Here is a 22,095-nt window from a genome sequence, read left to right as displayed (position 1 = left end):
TTACACGCTTATTGCCTTTACTCATGCGATGAATGTGCTTACACAATTTTAAATTAAGCGCATTTGACATCGATAAATATCTAGATATGTGTATATGAGAATTGATGAGATGGAATGTCGATGGACATCGATTGAGAGAAAGTGGAATGATAGATGCTGAAATGTCACTACATGTAATGGAATTAATAGACTGTTTTTCATTATATATTTTTTGTTAACTTTTTATTTGCTTTTTTTTTTTTGATTTTTAATTTCACATTGGATTTAGTTTGTTTTTCAATTTTTGTGGCCTTTTTAAAATTTATTTTCTTAAGTACGTTTACACGATTTCATTTGTCATTTGCCACGAATCTTCTTCGATTTCAATTATGATGTTAGCATTTTTTTTTATTTATAAAAAGTATTATCGTTATTATTATTTCAAATAATAAAATATTTTCTATGTACAATATTAATTACAATTGTCATTAAATAAAGCGTTAATAAATTACAACATTTTTTTTATTATTATTATATTCCTCATACACTAATGATTGTCATAAGCTTTTACAAATTCATATAACTTTTAGTGCATTACTGTACTTGATTGTGATTTATGGCTCACTAATTACTTCAATTTTTTTTACAATTTTGATTTTAATATTCCTATTAAATATTATTATTAATTTTAATTTTTTACTGGGAAAATTTGTCACTCCAGCTTTTGAGTCAAAAGCTTCCATAGTTAATTTATATTTTCAAAGTCTACAGAATTTCTTTTTCATTCTTGTTTAAAACTTAAACTTTCAAATGATTTTCATTTTTTTATAAATTTTGTTTAATATTAATTATATAATATCAGTCTTTAGTTGACAATAAAGTTATTTTTTTTCTATCCTTCATATTGATTAAAGGTTGATGAAAAAACTTATTGATTGAGATAGATAGATAATTATATTTAGTGTCAATTAGGAATATTTCTATTGAATTGATGAAATTTTGATCAATTTTAAACTTTTTTCGAGAATTTTTACAAATTAGGAATTTAAAATACAGAGTTGTTCACTTATTACATTACGCAAAACTATGAATTTTTTGGCCCTCTCCCCCCAACCCCCTCGTTACAAAAATGATAAAAATCTTAGACTCCCTCCCGTCATCTTTAAATAACGAATGTAATAAGTGAACGACTCTTAAATTGTTAAAAATAAATTATCAAAGATGAAATTAAAATCCATCAATATTTCATCGTTTGAAAACTGTTCCTAACATCCTTATACGTATAATATTACAAATCGTTTGATATCGTCTGATATGTACAATATTTTTTCATGATATATTATTTCAAGTAAACTGGACCTTAGTTTGTCTGCTTAATACTGTAATTAATTTACTATTTATTACATTATTTTAAGATTAAACATGAGATAGATAAAAGAATTTAAGTAGATGTAAAGTAGTTCTAATATTAAGGCAATAAATTTAGCGACTCGATTTTTTGGCTTCCTTACAATTTAATCTAAACATTTTCTTTCTTTGAATTTTTCATTCTTTCATTCTAAAATTTTAAAATTCTTTCTACAAGCTCAATATATTTACATTATTTTAAAATTTCAACATTTCTGCCAAGAATTTAATTTTTTTCATTTTTGTTGTGTCACAAAAATTAATAAACATACTAGTAATAAAAATTAATTTACAGTAAAAATACAAGCGTTATTTGTTTATATTCTTAAAGATTATAAAAACTCTTTTTTTTTCAATGTTTTACTTTAAAATTGTCTTCTTTAAGAAAGACATTATAAAGTCGCCTAGAGACATGTATGAATGGTTTTCTTTGTTATACATTTCTTACACTTTACCTCGCAACACCAATGGAATGTACACGCGCATCGCTCGATTACTGTAACTTCTTGCGTTCTATAACCTCGACCGCAGCACAAAATGTCACAGCCATCTACGCCTATTGATGTATCATTACATTGTCGTCCGTGCGTTCCTAATATTCCCAATCGAAGATTTTTTTCACAAAATCCGGGAGATTGTTCAAAGTACACAAGATCTTTTGTTGTTGGAGGTTTATGGTCTGTGTTGAATGGCTTTAGTGAGAATCTATATCTAATTAAGGAAAGAGAATAAAAAATCATTTGTAAATATTATGGATATTTTAATAAAATTATATTATTATTTACCTATTTTGTTTTCTTTGATTGTGTCCACGTCCATGCACCGAGTTTGTCTCACGTGCACTATTTGAGTTAATATTTTTGTTACCCCTTCTGTTATTTCTCATAATTTGATTTTCATTGTTATTATTCCTAAGATTATTATTGGCTTGAATTTTTGTCGCTGCATCAAAACGATCCTTCAAGGAATCTCCAATGACACGGAAATTTGGTAAGCGCATCCAACATGTTTTTACCTGAGAGAAAATATTTATGATTAGTATTGAAATATAAATAAATAGAATTTATTTAGAATGAACTAATCAATTTGTCTACTTACAGAACAAGATCCAGACATGCCATGACATTTACATTCTTCACGCATTTCAGACTGCACGTGCTGTAAATCAAATAAAAAATAATAAATTGATTACTATTATTAAGATTTATTGTTAAAGGTGTTTCAAAAAAAAAGAGAAAATTCTTTGTGCTGATTAAAACCTTAAATTAGTAATTTTTTGGCAGTTTCAAAGAACTCAGCCGTTAAGTGCACAAAATTCTCGAGAAGATCTAATGATGTAATAAAAATTACAAATTTTATAATTCCTTAAAAAATTCGATTAAATTATTGCCAATTATCGAGACTTTTATAACAAACTTAATTGCTTTTTCAATACTTGTCGGATTGGCACGATAATAGCGGCATATCAATTCACTTCAGAATTTCTCTGCATTTCTTTAAACGCAGTGAGAACTTCAAAGAAATCGAAGAAGAGAAAAGTAGCAGGAAAAAATGTGGATATGGTAGAATTGAGTGTCAATTCATTTAAAAACTCTTTTTTATGTCAACAAATATTTTTTGAGAAAAAAGTCTCATGCTGTGATATGAAGTTTCCCAATATATTTTCCTTTAAATTTATTATAGTATTAAGCTTGGCATTAATTTAACTTTCAATTGAAAGTTTTTTTTTTTTCATTTACTCTCGTTCCTTTTTTTGCTTTACACCGATCAACAACGAGGCATCTTGTGTGGCACGGCGCACACGAAAACAGTTAACTTCAATTTCATTGCATTGCATTTCAATATTTCCTTTCTTCTTCATTTAAATTAAATACTTGTTTACCAATATATTTATACATCTACAGTGCCATTAATGCTCATCCATGAAACATTATACGAAATACATTTATTTCGCTGATTTTGCAGAAATAGTCTCGTAATTATTAATTTTTCAATCGAAATTGACATAAACTTATTAAAACTGTTTTCATTCTCCTCGCTTAATTACGTCGTGCTTTATTAATGATATCGTTGTGCGCTAATTAAATAATTTAAGGTTTTATTAATTTGCAATATTTATATGCAAATAAACGAGAGAGGAATTTTCAATAAAAAAGAAGGAAAAAATCGCCTTAAGATTAAATATTTTTTTTCTGTTCCTTCTTCTTTACTTTATTCGCGATTTGTTCTTATATTCAGTTTTTTTTTACTTACCGCACGACCAGCTTCATTATTGTGTAAGTTCATTTTCTCACGCAATGAGCGTCCTCGTTCGCCTGTGTCGACAAATTCTCGTGCAAGTTTGTAGCCAAATACAATGTTGTCAGAACATCCACCCCATTCCTGTTAACAAAATATCATAGATTAATAATTTGAAGATTTTTGGACAATTTTATTCAAACTTACCCATTGCCTAACATCAGAAACTGATTCAGATTTACTAGCTTGTGGAGGTTCATTCTGATGTGACCAATCGCAAGTACATGATTCAATAGATCCTTCACTGCATGCTCGTGCGATGGAATGTGTGACTGCAGCACTTGTTATAGCATATATAAATGCAGTCTCTCGACAACCTGTGCATTAAAAAAATAAAATAAACAATACTCATTAGTTTAAAAAGACATAAATTTTGCAACAAATTTCGAATCACGCTCATAAAAGAATTGAAAAAGAAGACTAAGAAAAAAAGATTTAAATTTACATCATCCCTTAATCCCTTTCATATTTTGATGCTCTGTAAAACAGGTACAATGCTTTAAATGCAAAGTAAATGAAGAAGAGAAATCATCACAAAAATAAATAATTGAGATAGAATGCTTTCAGAAAAGGAGGAAAAAATTAATCCGAGAGATTCATTAAATTAATAATGCCTAATACTTCTTATTACATTCTTTTCTTTTTGCTCCACGTATACATATATTTTTTTTTTCTTTTCCTTTTTCGATAATAAGTTTTTTTTGCTGTGAATGCCAATAAGTAAGCAAATGTAAAAAAAAAGAACTGAATCAACAGCAGGAGCAAGAAAAGCCAGTGGAAGTTCATAAATTACCCCAATATTCTTTAAAATTTTTATTTTTTTTGATATTTATTTTCATATAATCTAAAGAGCAAATATACTGATTCTTTTTTTTTTGTGTGTTCGAGCCAATCTCTACTGTCAACTTGAAAATCACTTGAGAGTTTCGTTAACAAGTCTCTGCTGAATGGTATAAATATAATAATAAAAATTGAAATGAAGATGAAGAAAAAGAAAGGAAAGAATATCTTAAAATAACAATGAATGTATATTGATGGGGCTTAAAACAAAATTTAAACCTTGTGTGTGCAGGTTGTTGAAGCACTTGAGAAAAATAGGAGGCATTTAAATAGACAGGTAAAAGTTTCTAATGCATTCATAAAATATACTGATGCAGGAGCGATTAAGAAGATTTTATTCTTACTCAAATAGAGAAGTAAGATTCACAAAGTTCAACTCTGTGCGCCTAAACACTAAGCCTATAAATTTCCATAAATGTTTCTCCCTTTTGTTGAGCTTATTTATCATTTTAGAATGATACTCTTTTATTCACAATATCTCTCATTCACTCCTTTTATCTTTATCCCTTTTCTCATTTCAGTTCCTTCTCAAATTGTCCATTTCATTCAACTTTTTTTGCCTCAATGTCTGCTGCAGCACACTACATGCTGAATACATTTTTTTTTGTAGATGCTTCCTTTTCATTCTTTTTCTCATTGCTCACTTAATTTTTATGTGCAAAACGAAATAAAGAATTTCTTAAAATGCACGTATTAAGATGTCAAGATATATGTAGATATATATTTTTATATTCATAAATTTCTTTTCATTTATTTCTCATGGTAAACTTTAAGCAAAAAGGTCAAGTTAAAATTATTGTAATGAATAAATAAACAGAAAATATGTGAATAAAATTACAACATATTTTTTACGGTATACTTAATTGATTGTCTTATCCCCAAGACACAAATCGGTCATCCAGACATAAAGAGACTCAATTTTTGACGCTAGTATTATGAGATAGGCCTCACAGCGTCATCAATGACTATATCCATTAGTTTATGAAATTTAAAAATGTTTACATCAATTGATGAAATATCTTCAATTAAGTTAAATATTTATTATGCAAATATTTAAATCAAACCTAATAAAGTATCATCTACAAAAGCTATAAAGAGTTAATATAGCTGTTGAATGAAAAGTATTTCATATTAATTAAATATATTTTTTAAATATTATTTGAAAGTATATTTATAAAAAGAATATGCATGCGATAAGATTATAACGATGATGAATTTATTATTCATTTTCTTTTAAATGCCTTAGTCACGAAATTATTTTTTTTGAGTCTTATAAACTTCTTTTTTGTTTCTTTCAATTCTCTACATCTTGATGGCTCTTGTTTTAATAAAACTTATTTTTAAAAAGTCGAAATTGGAGCAACAAATATGGTCATTATTATTGATGAATTGGTTTGAGAATTATTTATTCAATTACTTGTCAACTCACATTATGTAATATCATTATCATTATGATCGGAACTTTAAAAAAATTATCCATATATCTATAATACCTTTCACTGACAGTATCACATATTTATCAACAGTTTTCATCGACATCATCCAGTATAATGCTCACTGATTCGCATTAAATTTCATAAGCTCCATATTTTTTTTTAAAAGTATTAAAGATCGACTAAAGCATATCATATCATATCAAATATGAGTAGTCTCTTTCATTTCTCTTATTTCTGTTTACGGATAATGTTAAATTTATAAATCAAAAAAGATTTAAATCAATTCAAATTAATTTGAGTACAAAACAAATCAATCAAAGAATGAAACCACAAAGATGAGAAATAAAATCTGAAATAAAGACTGGAACTGAGCGCAATTCTTTTCACTAAATTGTGTAATTTGTTTTGTATCTGTCTGAAGGTTTATATTTTTTGTTGGTTGACGATCAATGAAGAATGAGGAATAAAGGTAAGAAAAGGAGAGATGTATTTAAAATGAGTGACAAATGACAGTAATCTGTATGAGAGATCAAGAGAATATTTTAGCATATATGGAAATAAATTATATTTTCGCCTAAGTTGCTTAATGTTATTTTATATGATTTTGAATCTGTTCTAGAGACTACTTTTGACGAAACCTAGTCAAAAATACCATTATGACTAATTACTATTAACATGTTAAGAAATTCTTTTTCAACAACGAATAATCTTGCTGATAAAAATTAAATCAATATTTTAAATGAACATAAAGGTGTGCTGGGAGATAATTTAAAAAAGAATGTTTAACAAAAATGTAAAGAAAAAAAATAATACAATTTGAAGTTCCTTTCATATGACTCACAAAGCCACAGCCAAGTGATTCATCAATTGATATCAATCCAGTTTCTAGAATGTGAATAATAAAAATGTAAATTAATATTCTTCCCCTTTTAAATTTTAGTTCCCTGGCCTGATAAATTCCTTTCAAAGGATTTTTATACGTTCGATGATGAATGAAAATAAATAAAAAAATAGACAAGAAAAAAACATCAAAAACAGCTATAATTACTACTTATAAAACAGAATAAAGAGAAGAAATTTCGTAAAAAAAAAATAAGTCGAATGTCTTCCATCAAATGCCACATTACGTACGAATTCAAATTCAACAGAAAGAATTTATTAGAGGAAATCCGGCCGTATCATAGAAAATAAAAAGTTTAATGTTTATTAGCATTATTATTAATTTTTTTTTCTTTTTCATTCTTTTCATCTGAATTTATTTGGATTAAATTGTATCGCAATGCTATACGCGAGGGAGAGCCAATTTTTTTTTTTGTGTATGCTGAAAAATAAAACCCAAACATTCATTTTTTGAGTTCTTTTCATCAATTTCCTAATTTTTTTTTTTGGAAATGGGCGTAACAAAAATACTCAAACAAATGAAAATAAAGCAAGTGGTATTAATTTACTACAGAACTACATGTGAATAGAATATCCGATGAAAACTGTTAATAGGTCAGAAATGATGAAATTTTTAAGAGATTTTTAATAATCTGATTGGATTTTATTTTGATAATATTTTGATTTTGTTTTATTGAATGGGATGAAAGAATTGATATAAACACTTAAATGCCGGCTCTTAAAAATTACTTCATTAATGTCTTAAAAGCACTTGAATTATGTTAAAAAAATCATCACAAATTTATAAAAACCATAAAATTTCATGTATATAAAATGAAGGCATTATTCATTTAGACACAACAGCTACTACACATAAAAAATCATCATCATCATTATTATCATCACATTTCTAGAGTGGCGAAGCAAAGAAGCATCTTTAAAGCTGTTAAGATAGTTTTCAATTCTTATATCTTTTTTAATATACTAGGTATTTATCTTTCACAATATGTAGAAATGAAGATGATGAAGAAAGGAATGAAAAAGAAATCGCGCCCAAAATAAAATTAAGTGGACTGGACATTAAGAAGAGCACCTGAGAATCGTTATGAGAAATTTTTTCTTCTTCTGTATCCATAAGGGACTCATCCGTCAATGATGTTCAACTTTTAGTTCTAAAGGGTCCGGAAATGAATGAAATTCAATCCAGAATATGAAAATAATTAATTACAGAATGGATCCCATATTATGTGGGACGTAATTGATGAATGAACCATTAAGGCCTTGACCACTTCTATTAAGTCTTCTTCTTAATTGTTTAATTGAAATCTAAAGATATCTTTATATTTTTTATTATTTTTCTCATAAAAGAAGAAACCATATGTTAGTAACTACTTGGTATTATTCTGAAATTAGACATGGAAGTATTATTTTCAATTGAATTCTCAGTCTCCTTCATTATCATTCATTTTATTTTCATTTTCATTTACCTTTCACTTTAATCATTTCTTACTTACAAATACTATTGAAATAATATTCATATTTCTTTCATTCACTTAATTTCTGACACTAAGAGGATGAGAACTAATATAGAGATTCTTAAAAGGTTGCAGAAAATTCATTTTGAGATGAATATGATAGATGCTTTCAAAACTCAATTGTTAAAGATTTGCTAAAAAATGCAAAAATTTTAGGAATCTACAGATAAATACCTAGTAATGTATACTGTATCATTCATTGAGAAAACTTCAAGAAGCAAGCTCACGCCATGCATTACAAAAAAGACGAACTCATCCATCATAAAAAACAAAGTTGCTTCAAATTCCCAAAAGATTCACATGATGAACAAAAATGCCTTAATAATATTCAATCAAATCAATAAGAAATTATAGATATAGAAGATGAAAATGAAGAATGAAAAATTTAAAATTATTACCTTTTGCTGTGTTTTGCATACAAAAAAAAAAATGATATTGATGATTTATATGTTACAAGTTTATGTGGGTGGCGTGTAAGCATGAATGTATTGAATATTATAAGCGTGCATTGCATTTCATTGCATTAATTCAATAATAATTTTTTGATTAATTATGTTGTAATTAAAAAAGAATCGCGTTCATGAATAAATTATGATATCATAAAATAAAAGATGTTAATTTAAGCAACACACAGTGGGATTTACATAAAAAAGTTGTTGCAGCAATGCATGCAATAATGATGATAATTATGACGACCAGAACAGAGTTGAAAACAAAAGGCAATAACCAACCACAAGCTCATAATTTTCGATCAGTTCTGGTTCTGGATTTACATGAAAAAATTAATACTATGAAGGCACGTTCACTTTCCATCATCATTGCAGAAGATACGTTTATCAATTAAAATGTATATCGTAAAATATTTTTAACCATAGCTTTAAACACAAAAAGTGTTTTGTGTTGAAATATTCTTTTGTAAAAGCTATAAAACAGGATGAAAATGCGTCATAAATCCCATCCAAGTTTTTTTATTGATTCACTTTGCTTACTTTAAAACTAAAATTAAGAATTTTGTTTATTTTTAACTGAATTTGTCTTCATTATGATATAAAAACTTTTATGATTTTATGATGTGTTCTCAGACTTCCAAACTGGATATTATCTCTTGAAAATAAATTTGTTTAATTTTCTTAATTAAGGATTTTATTTTTATATTTTAAATTCTAGTGCAAAATGCACTATTTATTTTCTATAGCAGAGAACATGATACTCATATATTGTGAAATAAATTAGGGTCTTCTAATAAAAATTAAATAAATTTGAAAAAACAGAACTCCATAAAAATTTGAAGAACACAGATGTGGTTGGAAGTAAATAATTATTATGCTCGATAATTCTCAGATAATGTAATTAATGAGTGCCGTGTAATTTATTGAATGCCTAATAGACTAGAATTACCCTCAAAAATTCGTTAAATTTATAAGCCAAAAATTCACATTTCTAATAGACTTTCAACTACAATCACGCAGGTATCATATGCTGTATGTGCGTACAAGTCAATCACAGTTATAAACAAATATTTTATTAACACTCATACAATCAGATGATGAATGATTGTTAATTGTTTTCCATTAGTAGCAATTATTGTAACATCATAATTAATTCATGAACGTCAATCATCATCGCCATGCTTCAACAAAAAATAAAAGCATTAAATAATGAAAATAAGAAATAAAAAGAATGAAGTTTTACATGCATAAAATTGATGATTAATACATTTATAATGAGGCATTTAGTGTATCTTATGAGCATTTTACAGACACTTTTCGTTACCTGTTTCGTTAAAAACTCTATAGAGAGTCTGACACATGCATGTACATATATATATATATATATGTGATATATACTATGAGGAGGCATCCTACTGCGTGAAACAACATAAAATCTGTCGACAAGTTCTAGAGTAGATGGATTATTGTGGAGTATCATAGTTAAGTAAGTGAGAAGACACCCCATCAAGCAATACTAAAATGCACATTGTATTTACATTTGTATTTGTTCAAGCAAGTAAATGTGTTAAAAAGTATAATTCATGCGCAAATTTATTTCTTATACTGTTTTTTATGACACATATAGACTTTTTTTCGGGAATGCAATTGCTAACGCTTTCCTTTTTTTGACCTGTACACGCTTTAACATGGTTTTATTATAGTGCAATATACATCATGATGTTTACAACTGTTTTTTCATCAGATGATCATGGGTGATGATGTGCATATATTTTATGCTTAAATTCTATAATTCGTCAATGTTCCTTCCTGGTAGATACCGTATGGCCAAAAAAGTTTTGTTATATTTTTAAAGGAAGAAGAAGTTTTGCTACTCTCAACATTAACACTCTGCATTTTTCATAAAATTTCATTACCCTTGAACAAATGTAAATTGCACACACAACCGCAAAGGAATATGTATTTTTTAAATTGACCATGTAAACTCATTGCTCGGGCAATATAATCATTTTTTATGTTGCTCGCTTGCATGAGATATATCTTCCTCCTCTCTGTGTTTTTTTGTGTATTTGTTGTTTTGTCTGTTATTGTCATTATTGGTGTTATGGGTTATGGGTTTTGTCATAAATTGCAATAATAATCATAAAAACACTTAAAATGTACAATTCTCATTAAATAAACCGAGAAACCGCTTTGAATTTTGTTGGTTTTTGTGAGGAATGAGAAAAAAATGTAATTAATGTCCTTTTATACATTTTGCTGATATTTTTTCATACAAAACTATATCACTTGTGTAGATTAAAAGCAACTTTGTTCACCCAAAATCCTTTTTTTTTTCAGACAGAAAAATTCTGGAAGATACAGTTATAACAGTGCTTTACAAACTGTATGCCGCGATACATTTGTGTCCCACAAGAAGTTTCGAGTATGACATAAGATTTCTCAAATAAAAGATAAACCTTCATGACCGGCTTTTCACACCTGTCATGAAAAACTATCATGAACATGGAGAATCCACTAATTTGTACTTTAAGGTGTGCTCGCGATAAAAGTTTTGCTAATACTGAGTTGGTAGAAACAACTTCAAAATCATATGAAGTAACAAGAATTAAAGAACAACACACAAACTGATCATCATGTTCTAATCGCAACAAGAACAATAACATCGGGAGGAGAGATATAAAGGAAAAAAAGTCGATAATTTGATGAAAGAAAAGAATTTTTTTGTATTTCATTTCATTCTTTTTCAACTTTTTTTTTCTCTCTTTTTCCCATGTTGAGGAATGAAAGAAAGGAGGAAAAAAGAGTCAACTTAGAATTGATACAATTTTTTTTTATATTTCATTTCAATTCGAAGTTATTTCCAGAAGACGTCGAAATATAAATCCAGCACACAAAAAGGGCAGCAGAAAAGATTTTTGTATATTTCTTATTGAACATTTGAATGGACTCATTGTTTCTCATTTCAATCTTCTCTCATATATCCGATGTGTGTGCCTAGCTCTGTTATATTATTATTACATTTTTCTTGTTTCATCTCTTGACTTTTAACTGCTTTTAACAAAGATATGCTACAATTTCAGTCACAAGATTATTCTTTCTATCCTCCTTTCCATCTAGCTATTTAGGTACATGCATCTCTTTCTTCTGCTTGATTCCATCGAGCGGTATAAAATAAATGTAAGCAAAAAGCATATAAATAAATAAATCGACATACAGCAAAAAAGTAAATCGTATAAAGAGTTTAATAAAATATAATAAAAAATTCCCTTGTTTTGTTTTTCATTCGCGCAACAAATGAGACATTCCTTGACGTATAAAAAGATTTTTATTCACTGATTGCAGAACGATGTTGATGATGCCTGCTTGTTTACTGCATACTTTCAATCTTGGCATTTTGTACTTAAAATATAGGCAAAAATTTACTTACGAACATTGCTCATGAGAAAGGGTAGGAATTTATATTTATTATACATCATTTTGCAATAACATCAGTAGCTTAAGATCCCGATTGATATAAGTATGTGCACACAAAGGAATTTCTTATCTTTTGCGTACCATTGAGTGTGAGTGTGTGTGACTGAATGCACATTTTTAATTCCAAAAAGTACAAGAAAAATATGTCTCAAAGTCAAGCAATACAAGACGAAAAGAGAATGAATGCGATTTTGTGAAAAACGTATTGTGACAGCAGCTAGTGATATTTATTTTTGTAAACATCCACATAATTCGATGTGCCTTTTCGTTAAGTCTCTCTCTTTTTCTCCTTATGTCTTTTGCGCTTGCTTTTTGGTTCTCACACACGAAAATTATTTTGCGGTCATATAAGATTGACTTTTTGTGGCTTTTTGCAATCATTTTTATTAACTACTTGAAAGCTGACAAAAAATTAAAATAAATTTAAAATGATACCTTCATATAACTGTTGCACATTTCACTTGACTATGTTAGTGAATAAGAATTGAGAGAAAGTCTTTTGTACATCTTAAAAATGAAATGTTTTTAACATACAACATTCATTAATCTTGGATTGATGTTTGATCGTGTATTTGTAGAATATTATTTTTTTACGATGATATATTACGGTAAATTTGAATAAAATGATTGAAAATGAAAGACAGATTTGTGAAGGCATAAAATAAAATAAATGTCATCATGACTAAATATTGTAAAATGATATTCATTTGAGGGGGTTTGCAACTTTTGATTTTTCCCAGTCACATGTCACTCTTTAAAATTAGTCAAAAATCTATCAGTTTACTTGATGGCATCAAGCATCAAATTCTTTTATATCATTTCCCCTTTTCACAATTCGTTACAAAAAAAGAGAATATTGTAATTAGATATAGGGTAAGAGAGTGAAAGAGGCTTATTAGGTAGATATTGACACAGTTACAAAAAAACATCATTCTATTACATAATGTACATGAATATCGATAATCGCTTGAACCCTCAGTATACAATTGCATAGAGGAAAGATAATCAAAAAGAAGTAATGTTAATCATGAGAAATTTTAAAATGATGCACGCGTATACATTTGTGGACAACAATAACAATAACTGTAACAATTCTTTTCGGCACTGCCAAACATCTGCCAAACTGAGCCACAAAAAACAGATGTCACCAATTTGTTATAAAAAAATGTAATAGGAGATTTAAAATGATGTTCCTGTCTTGTTTTTATGCAAATTATGGCACTCATTGACGTCACAACAAATCACTGAAAGTGAATTTGAAAAATGACACAATGCATTAATACGAATGTCTTAATAATACAACAAGAAGTTAGTTTAATGAAAAAATACAAAGCTTCTTCATTATTATTGTACACATTTCATTAATCAAATAACGTACATCTCTTCATACTTTTGTAATTTATTTCATTCATTCACTGATGATCTCTTAGCGATGATAAATCGTTGAGTGTCATGTTCAACGACAAAAATATTATTTTATTATTATATTGTAAGAGTTGAAAATTGTGTAGGCGTATTACTGAATTTTTTTATATTTAATTTAAAGCTTTTATAATTCGGTGGGCAGGTTGGAGAGAAGTAGCAAGTAAAACACATGCTTTGAATAATTTAATGAATCTCTTTTGTCTTCTTAATCAGTAGCGTGCGGAATCGTAAGCACAATTCATCGTTCAATGATGACAAGTGCATGCTGTTATTTATATTAAATGAGATTAAGTACTCACCACGATCGACAATTTTGCCAAAGAGATTTTTGCCACGCTGTAGGAAATTTCGCGTTGTGCAATTCCATCGACGGTTACGGAATTGATGTTGACATTCTGATATTGCCATATTTGCACCCTTTGCAATTGCCGCCAGTACTCCTGGATTTTCTCGTGCCAATCGTCGCTGTTTTCGTCTTAATGTTGCATGAATTGCAGGATCCATATAAATATGTGTAGGTGTTACTGGAGAAATATTATTTGGTTCACCGGCTTTTGCTATTCCCCTGTTAAAATACACAAGAATTAAAAAAAATTAAAATTAGACTTTTTTATATATTTTTTGGTTGTCGGGAAGAGCATTATGATGAAAAGCTAAACAAAGACTTCCTTTTATAAATTTTGAAATCATTCGTCAATAATAAAAAAAAAAGACCCATCTTACATACATATATGTACAATGCATAAAGGTTTATTAAGGTGAGCAAATAGAAAGAATATTTCTGTTTTCTGAATCTGGACATTCCTACAGATATTCATATAGGTATATCTGATATTTATTTGTTTAAATATTAAGAAATGGAAGAAAACAAAACAAGAAGAAAAGCTGGGAGAAAATTTAAATGCTAATACATTGTGCAAACATAAATGTGTTTCATGTGCTCATACAGAAGAGACGCTTTGATGATGAATGAAAGAAGGTGACTTAAGAGAAAGAATATAAACAAACATGTAAACAATATATTACAGAAAGACACAAAAAGAGCATAAAACTAAATAAAATATGGGCAATGGAATTGAGAATTTATGCATTTTTTATACTCTCAAGTGTGTGTACAGAAAGAAATGCATCTTAAGAGGCACCAAAATTGAAGATAAAATATAAATAACTTCACAAAGTATCAGCATAAATCATTTGATTTTTATTTTCTTCTTCTTATCCACTTCTCATTTTCAGGAAGTTTGAGTGCTGCAAAAAATTTATTATTTTTTAAAGAAAAAAATGCAGTTCTCATCCATCCTGATACCCTAACTTCCAGCCACTTCAACATATTTTATTATTATTTTCCTTCCTTTACTAAAGGAAGTTAAAAGGTGGTCACTATGTCAAAATATTTTCTTTTTAGGCTTTCTAAAATGTTACATCAGGTTTACAATATTTTCTACTAAGGAAGTAATTTATGTTAACGCCATCGTTGAAGTCATGCATTAGAAATATTTTAAACATTCTTAAAATGAGGTCTTTCATAAGTAATATCCCCTAACAGGCAATGAGCATGCTCAAACTCGCTCAATGTAATTGAGTATGCTCAGTTCTGTGGGCATATTCATGAGCATGATTCCTGTCTATACAATATCTAGCTCATAATAGAGTATAATTGAAGTCTAGAACTGCGTGACGATACATTTTTTATGAACGGAATATGAAAAACCTTACACATTTAACAACATTAATTTCACCATAGTAATTTCTTATTTATTTTTAATAACAGCTTTAAAAGTGATAAAAGAAACAAACTAAAAAATATTTTTTAAACTAAAAAGATAAGATTAACAAAAAAGGAATTAAAAATTTCATCCATGAAAATATTTTTTTAATGAAAAAAGGGAAAAGACACAGGAAGAAGGCAAATGCCTAAAGTATACACAGCGAGTTCGTCACTTAACGCATTAACAAGTCTTTTGTTTTTACTTTAAAATATTATATTTTCGGTATTATCTTTATTTTTATAAACACGTTTAATAATTTATTTAAGTCTATTAAAGAGATCCAATAAAAAAGAAACATATCTTGTCCATATTTAAAGATGATATAAAAAGCAAAAGATTCATTCACAAATAAATAGTAATAAAGCAATAAATAATAATTTGCAAATGACATTCGTTGACAGCACTAATATATATGTCGATTTTGTGAATTATCATAAGTTAATTTCAAATTTCCATATTTTTCTGGCGCTTACAAAACTATGTAGCTATAAATACATAGGAAAGCGAAAAATCTGTCATCTTTAACACTGTCATTTATCAATCAAACAATATACATGCCAAGGTTCGATACAAAATTAGCATCTCAATTGACCATATATGAGCACATGTAGCATTTTTCTTATTTGATTTATTGAATGGTATTCCTCTACATCACGCATATGGACAATTTGCCATCATCAACATCATGATGATGATAAACTATTTAACATCTCTATTAAATCATCAAATATTTTCTCTTAAGGGTGGGACACTCATATTGTATGCTCAAGAATATTTTTGAGTATATTTAAAAATTAATAATTTAAATCAATTAATTTCATCAAAAAATGTCAAATCAATTAATGATGAGTTTCCGACCCTCAAAATAAATTTTAGAAATTATTCATCATGGCGCTCGTAATGTAACATAATAATGTTAATTGGTAAATTTAACAAATAGATTTGCTCATTTGGTAGCAAACTTCAAAGCAAAGCAAATTGAAACTAAAAGTTAATTTCCAAAAAAATATATACTCTCGGCTGTTTGGCAAAACGTCAAATATTTATTGACTAAAAATTAAAATCTGTCGCCAAACACAAATATTAGAAGCGCACATATTCATTTGTTGATGAAATAAATTTACAGGTTTTTTTTTGTGTGTTTGTATGACTGAACATGGTTAAATGTTAGTGGCATATTTGATCTTCACAGAATATTCTTTTATTGAGATGATTTCTTTACTGAATCAGTATATCATATTTTAATACTTAAATAAGATTGAAAGTGAGTCTCACAGTCTCCAAGTATGTTAGTTTTAAAATTGATCTCTTAAATAATTATTAAATATGTAAATGTAGATCATTCACATTGGAAGCTAATTCATCAATGTCGCATTTAATCGTATTAGGAATCGCTACGTGTATTTCAAACGGTTCGGTTCTCTTTCTCTTACTCACTCACTGTGTTGCTGTTATTTTATATTTCTCATCATCGTCAAATACAATTTAATGTGAAATTTAAAACAACTATACGATGAATGGAAGATAGTTGTTGTGGAAAGAATGGATGTATCAAGATAGAAAATTTTCACGCACGAACAGATATGGACTCTAGCTTAATAATAATCTCAAGTCCCAACTAGTTTTATTACATGTTCTTTTTTTTGCAGTTCATATATATGTAAATTCCCATAAACTTATTAAAATTTTATAGCGCGTCAATATGATTGTATATTGTCCAATCGCATCTCTTGTTATGGAAAGTCATATCACATAACTCATTATTCATCATTGTATGTTGATTTATCATCTCTCGATGAGCAAAATAAACAGAAGCCAAAATGTTAATTTATAATTAATTAACAGTTAGCTTACTGCTACAGTACATACAAATACATACTTGATTTCAAATGAGACGTGATGCTCAATGAGCTATGCGACAGAAGGATTGTTACGTATTACCCCGAATCATTCTTTCATGGTTTTTTCATTTGTTGTCTTCCATTATTGATGTTACATATGATCAAGAAAAAAAAAATCGCGTAAAGTCACTGTGGACATATATTACGACGCAAAAAGCATTAAAATCAAATTAATAATGCATGAGCAAAGAGTAAATAAGTCTCAGAGCTGAAGCAGCAAAGGTACAAAAAAAAATGAAAGAAATTACAGCTTTGCTAGACTATCGGTCGAGTTGAAACGGACATGGATATGGACGAATAAAAAATTAAATAAATATAATATTAAATTAGCAATCTACCGCATTCGAAAAAGCGCAATGACACAAAGTTGTTATGACCATTTAAAAGCTCAAACCACAGTGCGCCGTCGTCATAACACACAATGTGTCTTGTTCATTTGAACCTACTGCTGATTGTTGATTGTTTTGTGCACAATTGCAATTTTCATTCCATCTCTCTTGTGGTCAAGACTCTTCTTCGTTTGTATTACTTATCTTTGTAATTCTACCTTATATTTTTTTTTGCTTTAACATAAAAAAATAAATCGAGTGTGAATACAAGTTTTATTTTACATTTAGGCTATGTGTGTGTTTGCTGGGGCAAAAGGCTTTTTTTTTATAAAACACGAATATGTAATGCAGAAAAAAAAGTTAATAAATAATGCACAGCAAGTCGTTTTTAACAGCAACAAAAAATGTTTATAAGAAAGAAACTATATTGAATGTAATTTTACTCTGTTTTTATACCAATAAAAATGAAATGATGGCGCTATCCAGAAAAAGTTTGTAGTATGTGAGCATGATATGAGATGAGATGGTTTATGATTATTATGCCAAACATATTTATTTCATTTTTTATGATTCTATTTATGAAATAGATTTTTGCTATTGATTCTGGCTTTTATAAAGGACATACCGATACTTAGGTATCTAAAAAAATTGTTGAGCACAAAAGTTCGAGAATTAAATTCAATGATTTCATCATTATGAAATAAAATTAAGACACGCGAAGCACATAGCGAGGAAAATTCCAATCAACAGCTCACTACTTCATTGTTGCAATAAATAAATAAAATAATATATAAACTGAAGACCAAAAAAAAATATTTTATTCATTCTCGAATTGCATGGCAGCTGAACACAGCAGAAAAAATTCTCCAGAGGCCATCACATCATAAATATTTTGCGCATTGATACATTGATTGTTAATTAAGGACACACACAAGTATGTGAAATTGTTGTTGTTCTGTAGACACTGCTGGCTAATAGAGTTCAATAATCGACAACCCGCTGAGAATATCGATTGAATTTTTTAAAAGAATTTATCAATGAACCTGGCGATGGATGTAACAAATTCTAATCATTTTCTCTCTCCTTGTTGTATTTTTGTTTGCTTATTTACGGAATGAAAAATTCCTTTCATGAGAACAATTAGTGCATTGTGTGCGAATATATTGAAGAAGGAGAAACGTGATTTGATTTTTATAAGCACAATCGGTGATATTGTGCAATTTAATATCTGCGAAGCATACCACATTATGTGCAATATTTCATTGCATTCTTAAAAATCTCAAATGACAAAAAAATTAGAAAATGAAATAAAATCTTTTTAATTGATAAGAAATCAACAAGAGTTTGCAGTTTGACGTGCACAGAATACAAAAGAGGCTTAAATGAAAAATGAAGAAAAAATGAACACATTTGGCACACAAAACAGTAAATTATCATGTTTTTCACGCATTTTAAGGAAATTCTCTTTTTGTCAATTGTGACATAATAATATATTTTTGAGAAGGGAAGGAAGGGAAGACAGATAGATTAAGTCTATTAGCACATAAGAAATGACACATGAAGAAGCTCAGACAATAGCAAAATACAATTGTTATAATACTGTGTGGTCCGTTTAGTGAAAGAGCCCACCGAGAATTTCTTCAGCTCCTTTCTGATTTTTATATTTTCCATTGTACTTCAAATTAGTTTCGCTTCTAAAATCCTCCCTTTTTCCTTTTACTTCTTTATTTGCTCTTTTAATTTGAAATAATCGCAATTTTTCAAAAATTTCCAGAATATTTTTCAATAAGTCATAAATAAAAATAATTTTTCATCGGAACAAAACAGACATGAATTAACCGATGTAGATGCTACATATTCATATGAAATCTTAATTTTCATCGACCTTGGGGTTAAGAAAATACTTAAAGCTTTAATCGAATATTGCATGAAATATACCTTTTTGGGGTAATTCTAGTCTGGCATTTTTAATTTACTGCACATGTAAATTAATGAAATATTTCAGAAGAATATTGAGAATCTAGTCCAACGGTAGCATCAATAATTAAAACATAAAATGTCTGTTAAATTAAAATTGAATTGAATGTAATGCAATAAATGTTTTAAATCCAATTACTGCACACGATCATGAACTATTTTTACAAGAATCTGTTTGATTATTATTTTTCATCAGTCGCGAATCACTTAATTCATTAAAATTCACTTCAATAGCTTCAATTATGGGAACAGCGAAACTTAACAGATAAACATCAAAACCGATCGATATTATTTTTTTATGCGAGCGCAAAAAAAAAATTCAACAGTTAAATGCTATGTATTTAGCATTCAAGTTATCACCGCACATGCTTTTTCAATTACCGAATGAGTAATACTAATTAAAGCTTATTCAATTTTTTAATACTTTTCTTTCATGAAAATTACCTAATATTATTTTTATTGTTATTTTATTTAAAAAGTTCTGTTGTTTTAACCAGCAGCGCCTTTATTTGATCGCAAAAAAATAATAGTATAACAGCATTATGCCATATATTTGTAAATAGCTTTAAATTCACGGTTTATTTGCTAAGCAATAAATGGATTTGACATATTTAATACATCATAAAAATGTTAATGGTTATTAATAATGTTATTAATTCATAGAGACAGAAGTGAATGAAACAAGAAACTGGATGTATTAAGGATTTTTATAAGATCATTAAACAAGAGGTAAATGAATGATCATAGCGAGCATGAATAAGTGCAATTAACAATTTAATTATTGTCTCTTTTTCTCTTTCCTTTTTGCTCAACATACATGTAAACATGATTATTATTTAATAAATAATCATTAACATTCATTAACATGTGAACAAGTCAGTTAAATCCGAAGACTAATTGATTTTCAGTTCGGCGTAACGAAGTAATGATGTGAGGAATATATTAACATATAAGTCAACTAATGAAATTTAATATCTTTCACTTTTTATTATTTGCAATAAAGTCCTAACTTTTAAACTTTATTTCTATGTCGACGGACAAGTCTTAAACCTTTCTGTACTTATTGTATTGATGGCGCAATTTTATATGAATTATTTTTCATCATTTAAATACAAAACTGTGAATGATTTTAATCTAACTTTTCTCAAATTACAAAATTTCAACACATTTTTGATAAATTAATGTGTTTTACTTACCACCATATTGATCCACGTCCACGATTTTGTTTTGACTGCTTTTCGGCATCAGCATGGACATATAGTACCATGATGCAAAGATAAAGTAACTTAAGCATATCCATTTCAATAGAAAATAATTTCACTTTTATGTCAAAAAACAAATATTTGAAGTTCTTTCCTTTTTCCGCAAGATTAAAATCTTACAAAAGCACAAAATCAGTTGCGTGAGTGTAGAAAATTTCAATTTTCACTCTATTTCACTAATCATAAATGATTGTAATTAATTAATTTTTGCATAAGTAATGACACAATTGATTAATTGCATACAAAAACGAACAATTTACATTCAGTCGATCAATCTGACTCATTTTATATTTAATTTCACTGACAAAATGTGTACGATTTCACTCTCATTTCTTTTTCAATTTAATTTAATTTATTATTGAAATTATTTTTATTCACTTTAAGTTCCTCTAGAAAATTATATTGACACTTAATAATTAACTTTTTTTAATTTTCTTTCTTTTACATATTTTTTTCTATTTTTCTTTTTGCATTAATCAACTTTTACTTTTTTGCATATTTTCTAGACAAACCGAATTTAACACACAAACGATATATATAATATATTTTTTAAAATAAAAAATAATCTATTGGCAACTTAAAAAAATCTGTTTGTTATCCGTTTCGATGTTAATGCTTAACTGAGAAATGTTGCTATTAAACAACAAATAAGCTCTTCAGACCCCGAATAGGAAGAAGAAGAAGAATGAAGAAAAAAATAAAATTGAAAAAGAGAGCCCGTCATAAAGAAATATATTACAACTACATTGTCCGATCATTTGTATTACTGTGTGATTCCTTTATGTATACATGAGTATAGTTATTGCTTGCTATTACTTCTGCTTACACAATAACCAACAGAATTTTACTTTTTCTTCCTTTTAAAGAAAGAAAGAAAAATTCTTGAGTTATTGAGCTTCATGAAATAGATCACATTGTTGAATATAATTTTAACCATAAGACATTCTCTCTCTCACTCATACCACTGCAAATTTTAAAATTTTCGCTTCTCTTTATTATGCTCGAGGTGGAGCTTATTGCCGCTAATACATAACACTCATACAACTAACTCATGTCTTCTTTACTTTTTAACTTTTTTTTTACTCTCTTATATTTATTTATTTATTTACTCATTCGCTTATTGATTGACAAT

At 28.0% G+C, this 22,095-nt stretch overlaps 1 protein-coding gene across 1 annotated transcript; it reads right to left on the bottom strand.

Moving 5' to 3' along the window:
* Nucleotides 1-242: 242 nt before the first annotated feature.
* wg (Wnt family member 1 wingless) lies at nt 243-21,357 on the bottom strand. The gene is made up of 7 exons (XM_070640692.1): nt 20,898-21,357; nt 14,025-14,290; nt 3,832-4,001; nt 3,640-3,768; nt 2,485-2,544; nt 2,172-2,401; nt 243-2,097 (listed from the first exon to the last, which is right to left on the bottom strand). Exons 1-7 carry the CDS (start codon nt 20,999-21,001, stop codon nt 1,791-1,793), a joined length of 1,266 nt encoding a protein of 421 aa, XP_070496793.1. The 5' UTR covers nt 21,002-21,357; the 3' UTR covers nt 243-1,790.
* Between the last annotated feature and the right edge of the window lie 738 nt (nt 21,358-22,095).

Source organism: Chironomus tepperi, unplaced genomic scaffold, assembly GCF_022539635.2.
Source record: "Chironomus tepperi strain 1889 unplaced genomic scaffold, CSIRO-AGI_Ctep_v1 contig_219, whole genome shotgun sequence".
NCBI classification, from domain to species: domain Eukaryota; kingdom Metazoa; phylum Arthropoda; class Insecta; order Diptera; family Chironomidae; genus Chironomus; species Chironomus tepperi.
This window is presented reverse-complemented; position numbering and strand designations above follow the sequence as displayed.

What these genes read in the sequence shown, in the direction of transcription:
- wg (XM_070640692.1), bottom strand. Translation starts at nt 21,001, where the DNA reads ATGGATATGCTTAAGTTACTTTATCTTTGCATCATGGTACTATATGTC. An exon ending in GGACGTGGATCAATATGGTG is followed by an intron (nt 14,291 to 20,897) that starts GTAAGTAAAACA and finishes GTATTTTAACAG; the next exon opens with GGGAATAGCAAAAGCCGGTG. An exon ending in GCATGTCTGGATCTTGTTCT is followed by an intron (nt 2,402 to 2,484) that starts GTAAGTAGACAA and finishes ATTTTCTCTCAG; the next exon opens with GTAAAAACATGTTGGATGCG.